At 39.0% G+C, this 22,533-nt stretch overlaps 1 protein-coding gene across 1 annotated transcript in view; it reads left to right on the top strand.

The window, feature by feature from the left end:
* Window positions 1-4,900: 4,900 nt before the first annotated feature.
* LOC128599291 (leucine-rich repeat-containing protein 43) overlaps window positions 4,901-22,533 on the top strand; it is a 28,547-nt gene continuing 10,914 nt past the window's right edge. Inside the window, exons 1-9 of the mRNA XM_053610808.1 lie at window positions 4,901-5,222; window positions 5,893-6,132; window positions 9,571-9,681; window positions 12,169-12,308; window positions 12,448-12,686; window positions 17,298-17,461; window positions 18,981-19,086; window positions 19,397-19,551; window positions 22,075-22,140. Of these exons, the coding sequence (XP_053466783.1) occupies window positions 5,127-5,222; window positions 5,893-6,132; window positions 9,571-9,681; window positions 12,169-12,308; window positions 12,448-12,686; window positions 17,298-17,461; window positions 18,981-19,086; window positions 19,397-19,551; window positions 22,075-22,140 (1,317 nt within the window). The 5' untranslated portion in view covers window positions 4,901-5,126. The remainder of the gene's footprint in view (window positions 5,223-5,892; window positions 6,133-9,570; window positions 9,682-12,168; window positions 12,309-12,447; window positions 12,687-17,297; window positions 17,462-18,980; window positions 19,087-19,396; window positions 19,552-22,074; window positions 22,141-22,533) is intronic.

Here is a 22,533-nt window from a genome sequence, read left to right on the forward strand (position 1 = left end):
TATCTGCTTGGGAAAGAATTCCCACTAGCAAAAAAATAGCAGTGGGAACTAATGCTTTCCCAGCCATCTTAGAGCAACAGGTAGGACTCTATGGCTTAGATACTGAATTCTGTAAATTCTGTGGGAAGAATGAGTGGTTGAGGCAGAAAGGCATGCAACAGATGTATTGGCCAATTGCATTCTGTCCCAGCAGGTTGTCTGGCTTTGCTAGGGAGAACCACACTTGGCAATTAGTTGACTTGACAAAAGCAAAAATGTCTACCTGTGCCTTGCCAAGCTATTATATGCAGATGCCACTCTCATGAGACCAATTCTCCTGGGACATGCTAATCCACTCAGTCAAGGTGCCACAAAGTCAGATACCCATGGTGCTAGAGAGAGGACAGTGTAAACTTTGAGTTGGAATACTTGACTTTGGAAGGCAAAATGAAAATACGAAAATGAAATTCATCTGACAATTTGAACACACAGGCTTTTAAGGACCAGTTCCTTCCTCTTTATCCTGTCCTGGGCAGTGGTGGCTTGGTGGTTAAGGCTCTGGGTTACTGATGAGAAGGTGGGTGGGTAAAAGCCCCAGCACTGCCAAGCTGCCACTGTTGGGCCCTTGAGCAAGGCCCTTAACCTTCTCTGCTCCAGGGGTGCTGTATCATGGCTAACCCTGCACTCTGACTCCTCACATGCTGGGGTATGCGAAGAAAAAAAATCACTGTATATGTGATATAAGTGATCAATAAAGACTCATTATCATTATCATCCTAGAATCATACTGAAGCTTTCCTTTTCCTGAATGAGAAAATACTTTCGATAGAACCCTCTGACCTGAACTGAGGACTTGACCTTACCGATCATGTCTCTTTCTAAGAGGGATTAACATTTTTGGGCTAGATATGCAATGTTGTTGGATTCTGATATTGATGAGGGCCAATGGCAGAACAGGAGCTGCAGTATCTCTGTGGCCTTGTTATCAGGATCCACTGACGAGCAGTGAGCAAAGATTTTAGCTGCAAATCACCCTCCTGACAGCCCTTACCCTTCATCGGCGTGCTCCACAGGGCCGCTTAGAATTAGGGAGCGCATGCAAGCTGACAGAGACTAATTTAGAATCTTTTTTATGCATCCAAGGACATTATCTCCCTGGGAAAATGCTGAAGAAGGCTGTTCATTGGGCTGTAAGGAGGTCTCTGTTAATAGATATGAGTTTCTGTGCTGTCTTAGTTCAAGAGTGAACAATTTCAGATTAATTATGTTTTGCCGCAAGGTTGTCCATAGACATAGCCTAGAACTTGACCTGGAATCTGGGCATTAAAGAATGGCAAATTGTTTAGACTTCAGCATTTGGGTCAGATTCGACTATGAATCAAGCATTGTCATGATCATTGAAACAGCATGTCAGTAACGTCACTGCTGCGCAGTCAGTGCAGGGGATGCCTGATTCAAACACGGCCTCTTTGAGATGCCGAGGCAGCAAGCACATAGCTGGTTCCTATCTTCAGCTCCTAGAGCATTCAAATATTGGCTGCATGAATGAATGTCTTCCAGCATGGCTTGTTTAGGCACACATAACTTGTTATGGTTGGGGAAAAGCCATGTGTACACCATGGCACAGGAAACCCACTAGACCATGCTGACAACATGTTCAACAGGCCCACTGGTTGGATAGATGGAAGGGGATGTGAATGCTTAGAGGAGAAAGTTGCAAATTATTTTTTACATTATGTAAAAACAATAAGCATGGGACAATAAGCGTGCCTAATAATCTCTCTCTCTCTCTCTCTCTCTCTCTCTCTCTCTCTCTCTTTCTGTGATCCTGATCCCTCCTGCTCTCTGGGCCTGCCTGATCCATCCTGATGCCCTACTTCTGGTTGGAGTTCTCATCAATTGGAAATCACTCGCTGCTGCTGAGGATTTCCCCACATGGTGCAGCCTAAAGATCATTGAGATTGCTGAGGATGGTACCACTTAAAAACCATAAAGATGGCTTTGCACCTCAATTCATACGATCAGTTATGCTATGATAGCTTTAGGACTGCAATTGCCACAAACAGTTTTGCACTCAAGTCTCCATCAGTGAACAGTAGAGAATTAAAAAAAACAGTCTTCATGTGAAAACTGTAATGAATTTTCCTGGTTACACAACTGCACTATTGGACCATGTAGTATTAGCACATTTATAGAAGGGCTTTATTTTCAAATCGCACTATCCGGTGTCACCCAGATGAGGATGCGTTCCCTTTTGAGTCTGGTTCCTCAAGGTTTCTTCCTCATATCGTCTCAAGGAGTTTTTTTGAATGAGCTCAGTGCATGCAAAGAGCTGTGACTCGGAAGGATATTTAAAGTCAAACTTAAAGTTTATCAAGTCAAGTCAAGTGGACATTAAAAAAAACACTTTGTTACCCTACTTCAAACACTTTAAAGGGATTTCAGCAATCATTCGGTCAGCACTGCAAACATTACCATGTACATAAGAGAGAATTTGACATTTTTGTTTACATAAGAGGCAAAAAAAACAATAGAGGAGGCACAATTTGTTGCATTTATTTTGTCTTTGCATTAGGCATATTGCATTCAAACAAGGATATTCCAGTTTAGAATAAATCAATAATAAATAATAAAATAAATAATTTACCTAAATAATTTAGCACAAAACGTTGAGGAATTTTAGCTTCAGTGTTTTCCAACACATTTGTATTGTTTATTCACTTTCAACCATGATGTTAAACTCTCAAGGACATCTAAACCCAGACATTTTCTATTATAAAAATTTCCATCGTTTATTCTTTTATCTAACATTGAAGTATTATTTCTACAGCCATTCGTCTTGAAACAGGAACTGAATTGACGTTTCAGCTCGTTGGTTTTGTTCATAATGTCTTGACTGGCATAATCCATGGTAAGTAGATGTTCGAGATATTTGCTGAAGGCACAAGCAGAGCCGCTGATATTTCTTGATATCCCAGTGAGGTTCACTGGTGGACACTTGGGGTTGATTTGTTGTCTCTGAAATTTTGTTATCACAAATGTAAAACATTTTATTCAGATATTCTTAAAAAAAAAAAAGTATAAGATCATATGTCAAAAGAAACTTACATAGGCTTCACTGAGGTTTGATGATACCTCTTTAAGAACAATGAGTGTATTTGGGTGAGAATGAGTTTGCCTCATTAAATTGCAGCCAAGAAGGATCAAGATATGCATCCAGAGAGTGGATCCTATAAAAAGGAATATTGTGTTGTTGTTATTATGTATGTACACTGTACATGTAACAGAAATGTGAATTTATTACACAGTTAATACAGTAGTTATCCAGAAACAGTAGTTATCCCTTATTCATGGTTGTTGTGTTGTAATTTGGTAACACCACCAAACCCTAACTACCATTTTATTTAATAATAACTCTAATAATGACTTTGAAATGATTTTAATGAATTCCTTGAAGACTTTAGATCAGTATGTTGTAACATATGTGCCACTGTTCATCATAAAGCCTATAATGAAAGTTTGTAATGAAATCAAACACCTGGCATCTTACAAGTGCCAAGATGGTTGTGAATTACATCACACTGCAGTTTAATTCTCAATTCTCTTTGGTTGGAAAGTGTTCATTTTTTTAAAAGCAGCTCTGAATTGACCAACAGCTCTGACAGTAGTGCTGGCAGCAAGGCAAATAACAGGTTTACATAAATGGCGCTCGTTCTAGTACATGATTACATTATACATTATTGCTGACTTACACAAGGACTAGTATGCTGGATGTTTCATATATATATATATATAAAACACTGTAACATATATGTAACACTGATACAACCACTTTCTAATGAGAAGTGAAGTGAAGGTAAAAACGACCTACCTGCTACGTTCACCATGTTGCAGAGTTGTCTTTGGTGTGTGTTGATACCTTGTCAGTGCTTTCACTATCTTTGTACGTATGTTTCTTATTTATAATCATTTCGGGGGAAATACCTGACGTTGTGGGGATGCGCAATGCATGTGTAAAATCTGATAAAAAAGAAAGTTTCCTATGTATGTACCATTTATCAGAGCACTGTGATTAGGAAATGGTTTTAATGAGTCAGCGATTATACAAAGTCTTCAGGACCTTTTTAGGAAGATCCCAACACATCATAAAATCTAGCTAGTCATGGCCATTTTAGAGTGACGTACACTACCGGTCGAGTTTAGACGCACTCATTCTTTATTTCTAATTTTTTTACAGCCACATTTTACAATAATAATAAAGTCATCAAAACTCTGGAATACCACAAATGGAACTATGGGAATTATGTTGTGATAAAAAATATATAAATAAAATAATTCAGTATTTTAGCTTCTTCAAAGTTGACCCCCTGTTTGCCTAGAATTTCCAGAAATGTATTCTTGGCGTTTTCTTGACTGATTTCTTGAGGAATCCTCCTGAGATGGTTTTTATACAGTATTAAAGGAGTTCCCACCTACGCTGGACTCTTATCGGCTGCTTTTCGGAATATTTTGCTCCAAGTCATACATTTAAAAAAAATATTTATTTGTAAATAAAATGTTCGTTTTCTAATGAAAGAAATGAATATGTTGGCACGATTATATTTTTGTCTATAACACCGATTTCAAATCGATTTTAATCATACAACTTCAGATCGAAAGGTTTTTAAGATCATGAGAAACATTTCAGTCGAGCGTCTCCAAACTATGGACTGGTAGTGTGTATAGTATTAAATAGATGATTTGGTAGATTTATAGATTTGTTTTAGAATAAAAAATTAAATATTCAACAAAACCAATAGACTTCTATTACTGCTTAGTATAAAGACTCTATACAACTCTGTAGGAGATTCAGGACTGTAGGACATACTGCAACACTGAGAGTTTGACATTTTGCTGTCTGAGTTCCATATTTTGCCAGAATGTTAATCCTTGATTGATTTTTAGTACCAGTAATCCATCATGACATACCACAACAAAGAGCCAATGGGAGCACTATGTGCGTCGCCTGGCAACTATACACAACGCAACACAACACAGAGAAGGTCTTTACTGGGAAGAAGTGCAGAGGACGTAACCACTATTGAAATGTTATGTGTTTACCATAAAAAAATTGAAGAAAAATACCCATCCACGACTGGCGTTTGCTCATGAGCCTAATGGCCTGTCACACACTAACGTCAGCCATCGACAAGCTCGTTCACAGCCTGTGTTTGGAAAGCTTCCCATGTGGCAGAGGGAGCTGGGTGAGTACAGTGGCATGTAGTTAAACACCTGGCATTACCTGGAGAAACATATGATACATTATTTTTACCGAAAAATGAATGATTTAAAATCACTTGTAAATGTTCAGAAGGATTATAGGTAGGAAAGTCACTCAGAATTCAATGTCTTATCGGGCTGATTGCAAATTTGCTAAGATAAATGTGAAACTTATTATTTCACTTGAAACTAATGATTCCTTTCGAGGGGAGCCCGAAAACTTTCAGTATGAAAATAAACATCATGTGCCATACTCTACAACAATGCATGTTTTCATTACATTGCTAAATGTACTGCTTAAATGATGTGTAATATATTGGTCGATCTCTACATTCTGCCTATACTACATGTAAAATCCAGTATATAATACTCATTGATATTTGCACTGTTAATTTAATTATTATTATTATTTTTATTTCTCTCTTTCTTTCTTTCTTTCTTTCTTTCTTTTTTTTTTGTTGATTCTGTGTGAATCAACAAGCGACCACTAAAAACAATTCTCATTCTGAAACCTGTGAGCTATTTACCTATATACTTATTAGCTTAAGCCAAGCTGGTGAGCCAAATGATAATCCAAATCATTTGCATGATTAGAATGGTCAATAATTATGCATATAGAGTTCTGACAACAGCGTACGATCCTTGATTTTACAGCACAAGCCATCATTAAGAGACTCTGAAGACTTGCGTGATGATGAGAGCACAGGCGCACGGTTCGAGGAGACCGACAATCTCCATGACCTGCTCCGAAGTCCACTATCGCCGTGGCATGAGGAGGCATCATGGAGTCCTCAGGCCTTAGCCTTGAGAGAACTTGCTGTAAAGGCACCATGTGAATTTAATGCCAACTTCATATATTCAACCTTGACAACTCTACGGATTGTGGACCGAGGGGTGAGTCAGGTTTTCGGATTTTTTTTCCTCCCAAAGGCTACTCAGTGGAAACACAAAATAAAAAGATTTAAGCAATGCTCTTCACAACATTGTGCCTTCAATACCTTCACCTCAATATGAAGACATATATATATATATATATATATATATATATATATATATATATATATATATATATATATATATATATTACACAGTCTTACTATGGTATTGTGTGTATTGTGTGTATAATTCCCATTCATAATTACTTATAATACTTTTTTTTAAATATATTTATTGTTTGAATACTTATTTCTGTATTCTGAAATTCTGCCATTTCTATAGTCATAAGCAAAATCCTGCATGAACAGTTACACTTCCAAGATGCACATATGAGCAAGCGCACATAATTTCTCTATGCCACACCAAAAAAAATACCCCACCATCAGATATTCTAGTTTATCAGAAACTCTTTATCACAAAGGAATATCACTCACCCAAATAAGGTTAGGAAATGTGCGCAGTGGAACGTCTCAACTGCCTGTAGGTTATTAGTGCCATCTGTCTCTCTGCAAGCAAATAAATAATAAATGGCGAAAATAGAAATCAGTCAACTTGAAACACATCTAATCAACTCTAAATAAAGTTTCTTTTGTCCTGCGCAACAGTTACAACATTTGAGCAGTCGATCATTTGGGATTCTCCCCACATGGCACTTCTACTTTTACTGATGTTTAATAGTATTGTTTACAATGGCATCAGTTGGCATCCTCCAGTATGGTCACATTGGGCCCTAAATATTATAATATATTATATATTATAATATAAATAATGATAATGATGAGGTATAATAATATATTTAAGTATGAGATGCCAAAATTGGATGCTAAACTAGTTTCCTGACCTTCATTTTACTGAAATTATTTAATACATTTTTGTCTTTAGGCTGTCACTCAATAAAATACTCAATACAGAAGTAATATTAAAAAGCAAATCACAAACTAAAAGTAAATGAAACGTGAGAAATAATTACTACAAAACTAAACTCAGGTATTTAACTTTTACATTAACATTGAACTTTTATATGCTTAATATAATTTTATGGAACAGTAAGTATTTGACCAGCAATTGAAAATGAAATTAATGAAAAAGCTGTCTGGTTGTATGCTTACTATTCTGTGAAACGCTTCCAAGGTGGTACAGTTCCAGAGTCCCCGGTTTGATCCTGAGCTCGGGCTACTCTATGTGTGGAGTTTCGTATGTTCTCCTGATTTCCACATGGGGGAAAACATGTTGGTAGGTTATGGGGTTATGCTAAATTGCTCCTAGGTGTAAATGTGTGTGTTCATAATGCATTCCTGACTTGCACATAGTGTTCCTGGGATTTTCTCTGAATGTACCTGACAAGGCTAAAGTGGTTACTGAATTTAAATGAATGAATGAATGACTCTTCCATCCGAGTACTTTTACATTTATTCTGGATTACTTTCATAATTTACTTTGATCCTCTTTATCAAACATAGAAAGACAGACTAATAATAAACACCAATAATTTCCTCTCAAACCCATTTTCTGTCATTCTCCATCAAATCTCACTGCAGTACTAGTACAGCCTCTGGGTGGCTAGGGCCTGAGGCACTGCTCCTTTGCCCACAAGGGTGAAATTTGATTTGAGTTTACCCCTACGTGTGAATTAATACATTAACTAACAAACATGTACTACCATGTACTTAAGGTGGTTGCTATTCATGCATGAAATCATGCATAAGACTCACATCGTAGTTAAGGTTAGCTCTTCATTAGTTTGTGATGAGTACATGCCTTAACTCATCATTAATTAATATTTAATTAAGAATTAATTCAGGTGTTACTAAAAGATTTTTCATGTACTGTTATTGTATATAAAGTGTGATCATTCCAGGTAAGGCCTGGAATTAGTACAGGTGTGCCTAGCTTCTGATCTCTGTCATAGACCCATAACCACTGAGGTACCACTGCCCTTGCTTTGTTCTGCAAGAGAGCAATTGCAACAAATCTATACAAAGATTCCCTATACAAAGTAACCTGCTATTGTTTATGCATTGTTTGTTTCCAGTTCCTACTTGATTCTCTCTGATTTAGCCATCTTTGGATATTGATTATGGCTTTGTCTATGCTAAGAAAAGAACAACCTAACTACTGTCCCTAGACTTGGCCTTCAAAATTTGAGGAAGCGAACTGGTACAGTACTGTGCAAAAGTCTTAGGCACATGTAAAGAAATGCTGTAGAGCAAAGATGCCTTTAAAAATAATGAAATTATATGTTTCTTCATTAAACAAACATATTACAAAGAGCAGTAAACAATAAATGAAACAAAGGCAATATTTGGTGTGACGACCATTTGCTTAAAAAAATGTATTAGTAGTGTCAGGTACAATTAGTGTAGTTTAGAACGTAGAAATTAGCTAGTGAGTTTTACTGAGCATCTTGTAGAACCAGCCACGGTTCTTCTGGAGACTTTTACTGCCGCACTTGCTTCTTATTTTTGCAGCAAAACTCAGCAGTGTTCATTATGTTTTTTGTCTGAAAAGTGTCTCTTACATAATACGCTGCTTTCTTTACTGACATACAAACATTTTTCTGTAACATTTAATGCTCTGCTAGAAAAGTAATGTTTGGAAATCGAACATGTTTTTGTACTGATTCGATAATGTTGATGTAATAACATAAAAAAATCTATAACAAAGTTAGTACTAAAACAAATAGAATGCCTATCATTTTTGCATAGTACTGTATATAAGTGTGCTACAGCTGTGAAGGATGCAGTGTACTTGCATGACCTACATCATAAACTGACTATGTAGAACAATAGCTGGAACTCATCTATCTAAGTGACATCTAACTTTACCTGCTAAGACCCGATTTCATGGTAGGTGCATGTTCTTCTTGTAACATATGTTGGATTCAGTGTTATATTAAAATTTTTAAGTCAAAATTTAATAAGGTGGAAATAATAGAGAACCATCAAGGGAAACTCCGATGCTTACCCACACAGAATAAATGACATTTTCAATTGCTAATTGTACTAATCATGTCTGCACGTCATATTTCCTGTGCCTTAAAATCTGATTTCAAGATCATCATTTGGCCAATTTTGCAGATTTTATCAGTTAGGCTGATTGTGTACCAGGTTACAATATACGAATAAACCTGTGTGGGTGGTTTATTAGTGAGGGGTCAATGATGTAACATGCAACACTTGTCGTTTTATTGTTACTTTATTTTGACATATACAATATAATTTAAACTTTCCTCTTAAATGGGACAGTATTATAATTCATTTTTAATTGAAACCTATCATTTTCATTTCGATTTGAATATGTTCATAGCAAAAGCACACTTAATTGGGATTTTTTTTTTGTTTGTTGCTGAAACATTTTATTTATTAAGTATTTTTTTTCTATTTTTTATTGTTGTAGGTTTCGGTCATCGATGAGGGATTGTTGATGTTCACTTGTCTGGAGGAGCTCATATTAACTGTTAACAACATCACTGAGGTTCCTTTAAAGAACCTTCCAAAGACACTTAAGGTGAGGAACCATTGTACTTCGCTCCTTCAAGGGACATATATAGTTGCAATCAAAGTTATTCAGCCCCCATAGCAAAATCAGGTTTATTGTCAAAATGTACAGACTTTCAGCTGTTTGCAATGAACAAATCAAACAAAAGCAACTGAAATAGTTCAAAACAATGAATGTTTAAGTGGTTTCCCCAAATTCAACTGAAAATGCAACTTATAATGACTTTTCCAGTTTCTAAATTATTCAACCCCCTGAATAGAATCCCTCACAACAGCACAAATACGCAAAACAGGTGTTGTCTCAAGCATACCTGATTCAACTAATCAAGGGCTTCATTAGTGGCACCAGGTGTACCTGAGCTGGAACACCTGAAATACCTGAACTGGCTAGGGGCAGAAAATTTATTAAATACCTGGACAGGGCAGAAAAAGGAAGCTATCACCGGCTACAAGCAGATTTCTGAGAAGGCAGGTTGTGAAAAATACTCGAGTGACTGCAAAAGACCTGCAGCAAGACTTGGTGGCAACAGGCACTGAGGTTTCAGTGAGCACAGTATGGCACGTACTAAACACAGAAGGTTTCCATGCCAGAACTCCAAGACGTACACCGCTACTGACCCAAAAGCACAAGAAAATTCAGCTCAAAATCATATAAATAAACCACAGAAGTTTGGGATTCTGTTCTGTGGAGCGATGAAACAAAACTGGAACTTTTCAGCACGATGGATCAGCGGTATGTCTGGAGGAAGAAGAATGAAGAACACTCTGTCCACAGTCAAGCATGGTGGAGGCTCAGTGCTGCTCTGGGGCTGTTTTGCATCCTCTGGCACTGGAAACCAGTGGAGGCGAGATGGATTCATTGAAGTATCAGGAAATCCTAGGAGAAAACATCATGCCATCTGTGAGGAAGCTGAAGCTTGGGCATCATCGGACCTTCCAACAGGACAATGATCACAAGCATACCTCAAATTCCACCAAGGCTTAGATGCAGAAGAAATCCTGGAAGATTCTACAGGGCCATCACAGTCACCTGACTTGAACCCCATAGAAAATCTCTGGTGGGATTTGAAGAAGGTGGTTGCAGCACACAAACCCAAGAATATTACTGAAGTGGAGGCCATTGCTCATGAATGAGCCAAGATTCCTCAGGAGCACGGACAGAAGCTATGCATCTCGTTTGCAGCAGGTCATAATAGCAAAAGGGTGCTCCATTAAGTACTAAATATGCTTCCCATGAAAGGGTTGATTAATTTTGAGACTGGAGAAATCATTATAAGTTGCATTTTCAGTTGAATTTGGGGAAATCACTTGATTTGGATTTGGGGTTGAATAATTTTGATTGCAACTGTATACCTATCTGATATCTTCTGCCTCCATAAATCTCCATACATTCAATCATTTCATTTAGAATGCTTTAATCGTTAAAGGAGTCAGTTTTTAGAGATGACTGGACAAGCTGTCTTTTGATGGCTCACTCTATTAGTCAGAATCCTGCGTAAGGTTGCTGTCAGAGTAGTGCTTGACGTCATGCATTGTACATGTATGAAGCATTTGGGTTTTTTTTTCCGCTGGTGTTTTTTTTTTTTTTAAACGAATGGTGTGATTTTTCACATTATCTGTTGTTACCCACATTATCTGTTGTTACCCAGATGAGGACGGGTTCCCTTCTGAGTCTGGTTCCTCTGAAGGTTTCTTCCTCTAAAAAACATCTTAGGGAGTTTTTCCTTGCCACCGTCGCCACTCAGTGGCTTGCTCAGTTGGGATAAATTCGCACCTTTAATATCTGTATACCGTGTTGATATTTCTGTAAAGCTGCTTTGAGACAATGTCTATTGTAAAAAGCGCTATACAAATAAAATTGAATTGAACTGAATTGATTAGGAACATGTGCCATGAGCTGTTGTAGTGATTGTAGTTTTAGCATGACCGCTCAGTTCCTCATTACTTTCTGGTGGACACGATAATAACTGTCCAAGGACATGGTCTCACTGCGAAGCCTTGTCTCTCGCTTGTAAGTTTTCTTGTATTTGACTTTGGGCTTGATGTTTTATTAATATGGTGACCTCTGATTGATTTTGGACCTTGTTTTTAGGTTGTATTTTGGAGTGTGTGTTTGTTTATTAAAACTTCCATGGATACATGGATCCTCGTCCCATGTCTGAGTCTGCCATTTTACAGCATGATTAATAATCAGGTGAATGTGACCATGTATGGGTCATGTGACAGGTATTTAATTAATTTTCAGTAATAACTCATTATGAGCATGTATCCCAACTCTAAAAACAGCCCTCAATTCATTGTGCCAATAAGACTTCATATATTTATTTTATTTGCCTATTTATTAAAATCTGTTTTAAAGGGTTACCACATGCTTTCAGTGATATAGTACTATTACGTTGTAATAATGTTGCCGAAACCTGAATGAGAATCATAACTGTGTGCTTCTATGCAGTGATGTGAATGATATGAATGATCATTTTGTTTGATCCATTTAAAGGTTCTTGAACTTTGTGGCAATCAGATTTCTAGTCTCAAGAGTCTGAGGACAGACCTCCCTCCTCATCTCCTACATTTAGGTCTTGGTAACAACTGGCTTGGCTCTCCTGAAGACCTCCAATATTTTAATGCCAATCTTTGGTAAGGGCTTGACCACATAAATTGTGTTGCCACATCTCTGTTTTTTTTTTTTTTACCAAACAAGTGGACATGATACATTTCATTTTACATTTACATTTACATTCATTTGAGTAACCCCATTTGCTCTCTCCAACTGTAGGCCCCAGCTGATGTCTCTCGATCTGAGTTGGTCTGGGTATACAGGACAGTATGCTCTTCTGGATACCCTCTCTAGATTGCCTCGCCTACGGAGTTTAGTTCTAGAGGGCAACCCTCTAACCCTAACTACCTTGTACCCGGGCTTTACACTGGACAGCTTAGTTCACTTGCTCCACCTAGACGGAAATAAAGTAACACCAGATGACCGGCATCGCTTCAGTGGCCTTGCCCAACTTAGAGGTACTGTAATATTATTATATTTTGCCAGTAAACCTGTAAGAAACATATGTATTAAAGTTATGTTTGGCAAATGTAGGTTCAAATATTAAGTATGTGTCATGTCACAGCAAACCAGTGACTACATTTATACACTGCTGAGCTCCAGCCAGAGGTCAACGTGGTGACCTCAGAGCTCCAGGTTGAGACCCACGAGGAGGTCTCGCATGCTGAGCTCCAGCCAGAGGTCAACGTGGTGACCTCAGAACCAGAGCTTGAACCTGAGACCCATGATGTGGTCTCACAGGCTGAGCTCCAACCAGAGGTCAACGCGGTGACCTCAGAGCTCCAACCAGAGGTCAATGTGGCGACCTGAGAGCTCCAGCCAGAGATCCACGAGGAGGTCTCACACGCTGAGCACCAGCCAGAGGTCAACGTGGTGACCTCAGAGCTCCAGCCAGAGGTCAACGTGATGATCTCAGAGCTTCAGCCAGAAGTCAACATGATAACCCCAACCCCAGAGATTCAGCCTGAGACCCATGAGGGGGTCTCAGCTCCAGAACTCCAGCATAAGGTCAAGTTCCTGCTAGAGGACAACGAGGTGACCTCCCAAGTTATATTCATGTCCCAGGGCGAAGAGACAGCCAACTCAAGCTCTGCTCAAGCCAAGTTCCTGACCCAGGTTGAAGAGACTACCAACCCAGGCCCTGCTCATGCCAAGATCCTGTCCCAGGTCGGTGCTGAAGTCAGTAACAACCAGGTTCTGCTCATGCCTGAAGCTGAGGTCACGTACAACCAAGCTCTGATCACACCGGAATCTGCTGATACAGACAACCAGGTTCTGCTCACGCTTGACACCGACGACACCAACGACCAAGTTCTGCTCACATCTGAGTCTACTGACACGGATGACCAAGCTCCCCTCACGACCGAGTCTGCTGACATGGACGACCAAGTTCCTGTCATGACTGAGTCTGTTGACATGGATAACCAAGTTCTGCTCACAACCGAGTCTGTTGACACAGACAACCAAGCTCTGCTCACGTCCAAGTCTGCTGACATGACCAACCAAGTTATGCGCATGCCAGAGTCTGTAGATACGACCAACCAAGTCCTGCTCATGCCCGAATCTGCTGACATGGACAACTAGGTTCTACTCACACCCGAGTCTGCTGACGAGGGTAACCAAGTTCTGCTCACGCCCGAGTCTGCTGACATGGATAACCAAGCTCTGCTCACGCCCGAGTCTGTTGACACAGCCAACCAAGTTCAGCCTGCAGAGTCCATTGAGGACGTCGCTCTGCTTTCCTGTACCGCTGAGGACGCAGCTCTGCCCTCCTCCTCCACTGAGGACGCCACTCTGTCTCTTAGTTCAAGTGAAGACATTTTGCCCATAGGGCCAGGACCTCTAGGGGAGGGAGTGTATTTTGGCACTTCGGGAGAAGCGGGGTGGGGGTGGGGGGTGGGTTTGGGTTCTGTAATGTCACAGCAAACCAGTGACTACATTCCCCACCCTGCACAGTGGCCTACAAATAGACTACACCTCCCACACATACATGTTCACCTTCTTCGGAATACTAAGCACACAGACCTGTTTCCAATCTCACACATACTCACACCACAGTATATAAGAGACTGCTCAAACACTATGACTTTGCGTAGTATTGAGTTTAACTCACTTGCCAAGCGGTTGTCCTTTGTTCTCTTTTTGTTTCATGATCTCTGACCTCATTTTATTTTCTCGACTCTGATTATTGCTTCACCCTATTTATGCCTGTTTGCCGATCGCCTGAACTTTTTGCATGTTTTTGGACCACGTGTTGGATTACTGATTTATAATTTGAGTATCGTGACAGTATGGCAGATATTAGAATACAATGATTTGATTTATGATTTTCAGTTAACTGAAGGTCACTTTTCCTTTAAATAGTTCAATTAGATTCAAACCAATTTAATATGCTTCTTTAATGGTAAGTGCAACTTGTGTGCCACAAATATATACATATACATATACACACACACACACACACACACACACACACACACACACACATATATATATATATATATATATATATATATATATATATATATATATATATATATGTGTGTGTGTATGTATGTATGTATGTATATACAGTATCTCACAAAAGTGAGTACACCCCTCACATTTTTGTAAATGTTTGATTATAACTTTTCATGTGAAAACACTAAAGAAATGACACTTTGCTACAATGTAAAGTAGTGAGTGTACAGCTTGTGTAACAGTGTAAAGTCCCTTCAAAATAACTCAACACACAGCCATTAATGTCTAAACCGCTGGCAACAAAAGTGAGTACACCCCTAAGTGAAAATGTCCAAATTGGGCCCAATTAGCCATTTTCCCTCCCCAGTGTCATGTGACTTGTTAGTGTTACAAGGTCTCAGGTGTGAATGGGGAGCACGTGTGTTGAATTTGGTGTCATCGCTCTCACACTCCCTCATACTGGTCACTGGAAGTTCAACATGGCGCCTCATGGCAAAGAACTCTCTGAGGGTCTGAAAAAAAGAATTGTTGCTCTACATAAAGATGGCCTAGGCTATAAGAAGATTGCCAAGACCCTGACACTGACCTGCAGCACGGTGGCCAAGACCATACAGCGGTTTAACAGGACAGGTTCCACTCAGAACAGGCCTCGCCATGGTCGACCAAAGAAGTTGAGTGCACGTGCTCAGCGTCATATCCAGAGGTTGGAAATAGACGTATGAGTGCTGCCAGCATTGCTGCAGACGTTGAAGGGGTGGGGGGTCAGCCTGTCGGTGCTCAGACCATACGCTGCACACTGCATCAAACTGGTCTGCATGGCTGTCGTCCCAGAAGGAAGCCTCTTCTAAAGATGATGCACAAGAAAGCCCGCAAACAGTTTGCTGAAGACAAGCAGACTAAGGACATGGATTACTGGAACCATGTCCTGTGGTCTGATGAGACCAAGATAAACTTATTTGGTTCAGATGGTGTCAAGCGTGTGTGGCAGCAACCAGGTGAGGAGTACAAAGACAAGTGTGTCTTGCCTACAGTCAAGCATGGTGGTGGGAGTGTCATGGTCTGGGGCTGCATGATGCTGCCGGCACTGGGGAGGTACAGTTCATTGAGGGAACCATGAATGCCAACATGTACTGTGACATACTGAAGAAGAGCATGGCCGCAGGGCAGTATTCCAGCATGATAACGACCCCAAACACACCTCCAGGATGACTACTGCCTTGCTAAAGAAGCTGAGGGTGAAGGTGATGGACTGGCCAAGCACGTCTCCAGACCTAAACCCTATTGAGCATCTGTGGGGCATCCTCAAACGGAAGGTGGAGGAGCACAAGGTCTCTAACATCCACTAGTTCTGTGATGTCATCATGGAGGAGTGGAAGAGGACTCCAGTGGCAACCTGTGAAGCTCTGGTGAACTCCATGTCCAAGAGGGTTAAGGCAGTGCTGGAAAATAATGGTGGCCACACAAAATATTGACACTTTGGGCTCAGTTTGGACATTTTCACTTTGGGGTTAGACATTAATGGCTGTGTGTTGAGTTATTTTGAGGGGACAGCAAATTTACACTGTTATACAAGCTGTACACTCACTACTTTACATTGAAGAAATGACACTTTGCTACAGTGTTGTCACATTAAAAGATATAATCAAATATTTACAAAAATGTGAGGGGTGTACTCACTTTTGTGAGATACTGTATATAATGGTATATCCCAAGCAGTCAGTGGATCCTATGTATCTCCTCAATGAGAAGAGCATAGTCAAAACAGCTTGAAAAGTGTTCCAGCATTATACTTTTAATTTTATTATAAGAGCCTCGTATAAGAGAGTCTGTCTGCTAAATATAAAAATATCTCTACATATAAATCCAAGACAAGATCTTTTTTAAAGCCTGAAACTAGATACTGGTGTAATATCACTTAGATATTATGTATAATCTATTTAAAATGTAGGTTTCAAATGTGTCATTTATTTAAATCTGCAGTACCGAACTTTTGCCTCATCTCTGTTTGAAACATAAAACTGCAAGTTACTTAAAAAAGTATTATAATAAAGTTTATTTTTTTATGTGTTGTACATTGGCACTGCTCCTCTGTATGGATGAATCTTATGGTTTAAGGTAGTGTTTGGATTGTATATTAGCTCCAGTACTTGACAACAGACGTGGCAGCAGATATGGTTTTCTTGGAGTAGAGGTGAATTGCTTTCTAGCTAGCAGAAAATAAGTGCAAGTTACCACACTGTTCATAGCAAAAAACAAAAAAACAAACAACATAGGCAGCTCTATACCTAGCTGAATCACATGAACAAGTGTGATAATGTTAGCTAGCTACCTATTGAGCCACTGAAACGTCATTACCTGTTCAGCAGAAAAAAAAGCCATCTCTGCGTCAGTCTTCAGTCCCTTCAGATCTCTGAGTTTTCTCCACCTCTCAAACGTGCATGAGTATGTGTATGCATGGTGCTCTGTGATGTCCCAATCAGTTTGTATTCCAGTTTCGAATAGACTCTGGATCCACTGCCACCATGACCATGAAAAAGTGGTTACTGATGTTGATGCTGTTGATAATGGAGATATTGATTATACTTTGGTGTACATTTTTGCATTTCAAGCATCAATCTCTGAGGAAGCGGCGGTCACCGTGTGTGTTAAGAAGATGAAGGGTGTTCCTAACCCCACTTTGTTGTTGGATGATGATGCAGTTGAGTTCCCCCTGATCAGCTACAGCTATTCAGTCTCTTATGAATTTCTTGATGAAGCTCAATCCCAGAAAAGTGTAAGTAAACTTTCCTTACAAGTTTACTTTTAGCTATAATTTGAGCCTTTAGTGCTATATTCCGAGTTGAGTTACATACATGTAGTGTACATGTAATACTGAATTTTGTGCCCATCTGTATTCAGACTTCAGACATAATTACATACTTAAGGATTATTGTGACGTTATACGAGTTAAATGTGCAGGGTCAGAGGTGTGATATTGACTCCAGCGTCCAGCACCACTGTAATGACAATATGTCATGCTGAAATTCATGTTTTGGGCTGTACCATGACCTCGACTTAATTTCTCATGGCCTCGTTGAGTTGTGTGCTCGAGTCAATGTCAACGTGCTACTGTATATAAAATAATAAAATCCAAAATAACAGGATATGCTAGATAAAGTGCTATTTTATAAGCTGACGAATAATAAGGATGGAAGCCGTTTTGTTAAATGAAGCCAAATATGTAATGATTATTGTGATCATTACAAGGACTATTCATGCCGTAATATACTGGTTGTCAGGTAAGCAGAACACAAGTGGAGGTTGACAGGTTTTTAATAAAAGTGACAATCAAAACCTTCAACATACATCATGAACTATGTCAGAGAGAAGCCTCGACAAAAGTCAAGGAAACCAGAAACAGTACTGAAACCAGGATAACAGTCAATATTCAGTGGCTTGGTAACGACTGGTGAAAATCAACACAGAGCGTATACTTTGCAAAGTGAATTGAACTTAAGGTCCTTATATACCTTGAGGCTATAATTGTGCACAGGTGTGTGTGATCAGTAATTGGGTGAACGTAAACGTGTCAGTGTTTGTGATGGTGGTATGTTGTAGTCCTTGGTGGCCATGTTTGTAGGGCTCGCTGTATTCTGGGAGCTGTAGAGAGACGCCAATTTCAGCATGGACATAACACTGGCAATATATTAGACTCCTGTTAGATGTTTATTTCAGTGCTTGTCATCTTCTCATTCATATAGCAGTGTATTAGTCTTTTTTATTTTTACATTTTGACAGCAATGAAAAAAAGTGCTTTCCTTTTCGGTCTGTATTTTCTATATCTCTGAATTTTTCCAAGCTTAAAGGAAAGAATATGCTCGTGTTGAAAAAATAGTTTCTACTCAAGAAAAATCTGGCAACCTCAGAGGCACTAACTACATGAAGATAATATACATAATCTTCAGCTGATAATATGCATAAAAATTACTTCAGTTACTTAAATTTATTTAAGAAGGTGCTTAATCCCTCTCTTAAAAACATGTAACTTTCCCTAAGTATCTAGTGATGTAAATCAATAACTCTCTGACTCTGAATACGGTCCTTAGACATTCCATTGATATACCACAACATAATAATGACAAGCAGACACACTTGATTTATGCACACAGTACATCCATGTAAGTCTTTGGATATAAGTGAACAGAGCTGTCTTTGAATTGCTGAGTACAGTGTATACAGAGAACAATATATACTGCATTTGCGTATGTTGAAAAATCTTGTTGATGAATCCCCTTGAAATGTAATTTTCATAGCAGGTTCAAGCTGAGGGCCAAACATTGGAAAATATTCCACTGACTCCACAAGAGAATAAGAGAGTAACACCAATCCCATGTATGTCATCAGATCACCAAAGTCATGGTAAACAATTGACATACAGAATTTTTATAGTCTCTGTAGTTTATGAAAGTTTATTACTCTCTGCATAGTGCAAATATCACGAGTATAAAAAACTAATTAATAATCAATCATTTATAAAAAAAATAATAATAATATCAAATTAATAATCAATGTTTTATCTTTGGGTTTAGTTTTTGCATGCATTGCTTTTGAGAAAGCTTTTGGACTGCATGCCTATTTCCCAACTGATCGACATAATAATGCGTTTTTCTTGAGTGACAGTCACCCACCGAGTCTCAGTTCACGTTTTCTCGCTGTCTTCCTCTGTAAGCCTTCAGCATTCCTGTAGCTATGAACTGGACATCAAAGCAAGAGTGGTCTGAAGTAATTGACTTTAATTATGCAAGCACACACCACATCAGAGACCTGGCAGCTCTCAAGAATTTTATTCTCCGAGGCCTTTGGCTCACTGTGGAAGAGCAGAAGGTTTGACATGATGATGATGATGATGATAATAATAATAATAATAATAATAATAATAATAGCAATAATATATGCATACCAAGAAGAGTAATGTGGGGCCTTCATAACACATTCATAAACAGTGCATACTGTATATATTTTATACAGAAGTGAAGAAGGATTTATGATTCATTCACTTGACAGATGACAGAAGTTTCATGTGTTAATGACTTTGTTTTAGACCTTCCTTTGAGATATTTTTATTTATTTAGCTGATATATTGGCTTCTTAAAAGAAAATTCCACCATGAAACTCTTTAAACATGTTTATATTTAAATATTTTTTATGTGTTTAGTGGTACAGGTGTTACTTTATTGGTTGGTGTTATACCTGTGAGAAGATAGAGGTTATGTGCTGCTCTGACACTGACTGTCTACCCTGAGATATATCTGTGCATTTATCGTGGCCTGCCTTTTGACTTTGGGTTTTTGTGGACTGTTGTAATAAACCACCTGCATATGCAGATCTTGTCACTAGTTCCTCCACATTACAGAAAGCTTTGGCTGTAAATGTGGATCCAACAGAAGTACACAAACTAGGTCAACTCAACCAAATATTTGGCGGTCTGACTTCCCTTTTGACTTCACTCATAAGAGGTAAACTGAAAACTGTGGCATGGACCTACGGTGCCACTTAAGCCTTCAAGGAACTGAAAACCTGATTCACAAGTGCCACCTTTTCCCATCAGGCAGATCCTTCACTCCCATTCATCATTAAAGCAGATGCCTCCAAAAGTGGAATTGGAGCCATCCTCTTGCAGCGCCAGGGCAATCTACCCAATACTTCATCTTTGTGCATTCTTCTCAGGAAATTTAAGTCCAGAAAGAAATTATGATGTGTGAGAGCTCCTAGCAATCAAGGCAACCACTGAAGAATGGCAATACTGGTTGGAAGGGGTGGAACGTGCTTTTTACTTGTTAAAGCTGATACACTTTCTTGTCTGTATGAGGGTTCACAAGTAGAAAGTTCTAGGAAAGACATCTAGCACGCACAACAAGAAGAACAAGTGCCCCCAGAATACCTTTCAGACAAGACCTACATATCTCTGACTATGAGTATCATAGAACCAGTAATCCAGTCAGTACATACCTTACTCAGTTCCAGACACCTGGGCATTTATTCAACAATCAGCATTTACCCAGCAAAAGCTTTGTCAAGTCTTGCTTAATAAAATAATAAAAATAGAAGCTATCAATAATAAGAGGGAAAAACTCACCCATAGCAAAAGAAACAGTGCGTTTAGATTCACACAGCTTGATGTCTTGCAGGGGAATGCAGAGCAAGGGCCAAGGGGATTTTTTAAATATGTGAGGATGAAGAGGGGCAAAGATAAGGAGAATTTGATGAGCCAAAATTGGAATATAAGAGGTTTCCAAATAACTGACAAACAAAAATAAAGGGAACTCAAATAACAAGAACAGATTCTAAGAGGAATTCAAATAGCCATAAAAAGAATATAGTGGGAAATTCCAGACAGGGAGACAGGAAAAGAAAGATAGGAGGGATACCGGTGACACACCATATAAATAGGGGAAGAGAGGTCAGTTAGTTCAGATCATTCTGGGATGTCTCAATGACTTGATTTCATGGTGGCTGCTATTATTGGACAATAAATGGGAGTGTTGCTTCTCTCATCTACCGTGTTCAAGAGTATTGTTAAAGACGTCAAAGACGTCTGTTGGTTTGCATAGAACAAGGTGACCGTGTACCCAGTGTCGCCGGACACGACAAAGGTCAAATCACTGACTGATTTTCAATATCATTCCAACTAATACCTTTGCCCAAGCCCCTCACAGCCATGGAAAGCACAGACGGAATCTTCTGTAAAGTGTTCAGGCATTACAGCCTTCCAGATGACATGGTGTCAGGTCATGGGTAATGGCATTTTTGCAAGGAACTACAGTATACATTAAAATTTGTCTATCTTCAGGTTATCACCCACAGTCCATTGGCCACTTGGAACACCTAAACCAAGAAATTGGGAGGTTTTTGAGAATATACTGCAGCAACCACCAGCATGACTAGAATCTTCCCTGGGCCAAATGTGTCCAAAATTCACTTATTCATGCCTCCACAGGTCTCATGTGTACTCTGCTACCAACCACTACTCTTTTCATGGTCAAACCTCATCAGCTATGCTTTATTAAAAAAATAAATACATATGCAATGTTTATGAATGTGATATAAAGTTCCAGTGTGGGTACCCTTAAATAAAGTGGTACAAAATCAACAAGTGTAATCAACAAGTACAGATTTGGGATACGTTTAGAGATCACAGTCTAAGTGCTCAACCAGCTTAGGTTATGTGATGTGTACTTTGTATGTGCTGTGTATTTGTGTAATATTGACAAATCTGTAAAATACATGATCGGCCTATTAATTAGTAAATTATATGATAATATATTAGTAAAGTATATGATAATATAAGAGCATCAGAAGTGATGAATTGTAGTTTAACTCATTAGACACTTTTAATGATGTATATAGGTTTTGTCCTGGCCTGCATCTCCGGCTGAAAGAACTGGAATCAAAGCATCAGCAAACAAGAAAGAGGTACAGTACTGTCTTCTAGATAGGAGCTGTTAACAGTAAACCATAGACAACTATTTCATCAATCATTCATTCATCTTCAGTGCTTTATCCTGGTCAGGGTCATGGTAGAGCCAGAGTCTATCCTTGGAAAACTGCAAATGGTGGTGATACATCCTGGAGTTATCTCTCTCTCTCTCTCTCTCTCTCTCTCACACACACACACACACACACACACACACACACACACACACTCACACTTGCACAGTCAGTCACACCTAGTTGCAATCAAGATTATCCAATCCACAAACAATGCTAACCGCTGTGCCACCATGCGGTCCCTGTACCATTTTAATACTCAAAATGTCTCAAAATCAGCCTTCTTTTTTTTTTTTTTATTTGGTTCCTAGTTTCTTC

This window comes from Ictalurus furcatus, chromosome 22 (genome assembly GCF_023375685.1).
Source record: "Ictalurus furcatus strain D&B chromosome 22, Billie_1.0, whole genome shotgun sequence".
In the NCBI taxonomy this organism is placed as follows: Eukaryota; Metazoa; Chordata; class Actinopteri; order Siluriformes; family Ictaluridae; genus Ictalurus; species Ictalurus furcatus.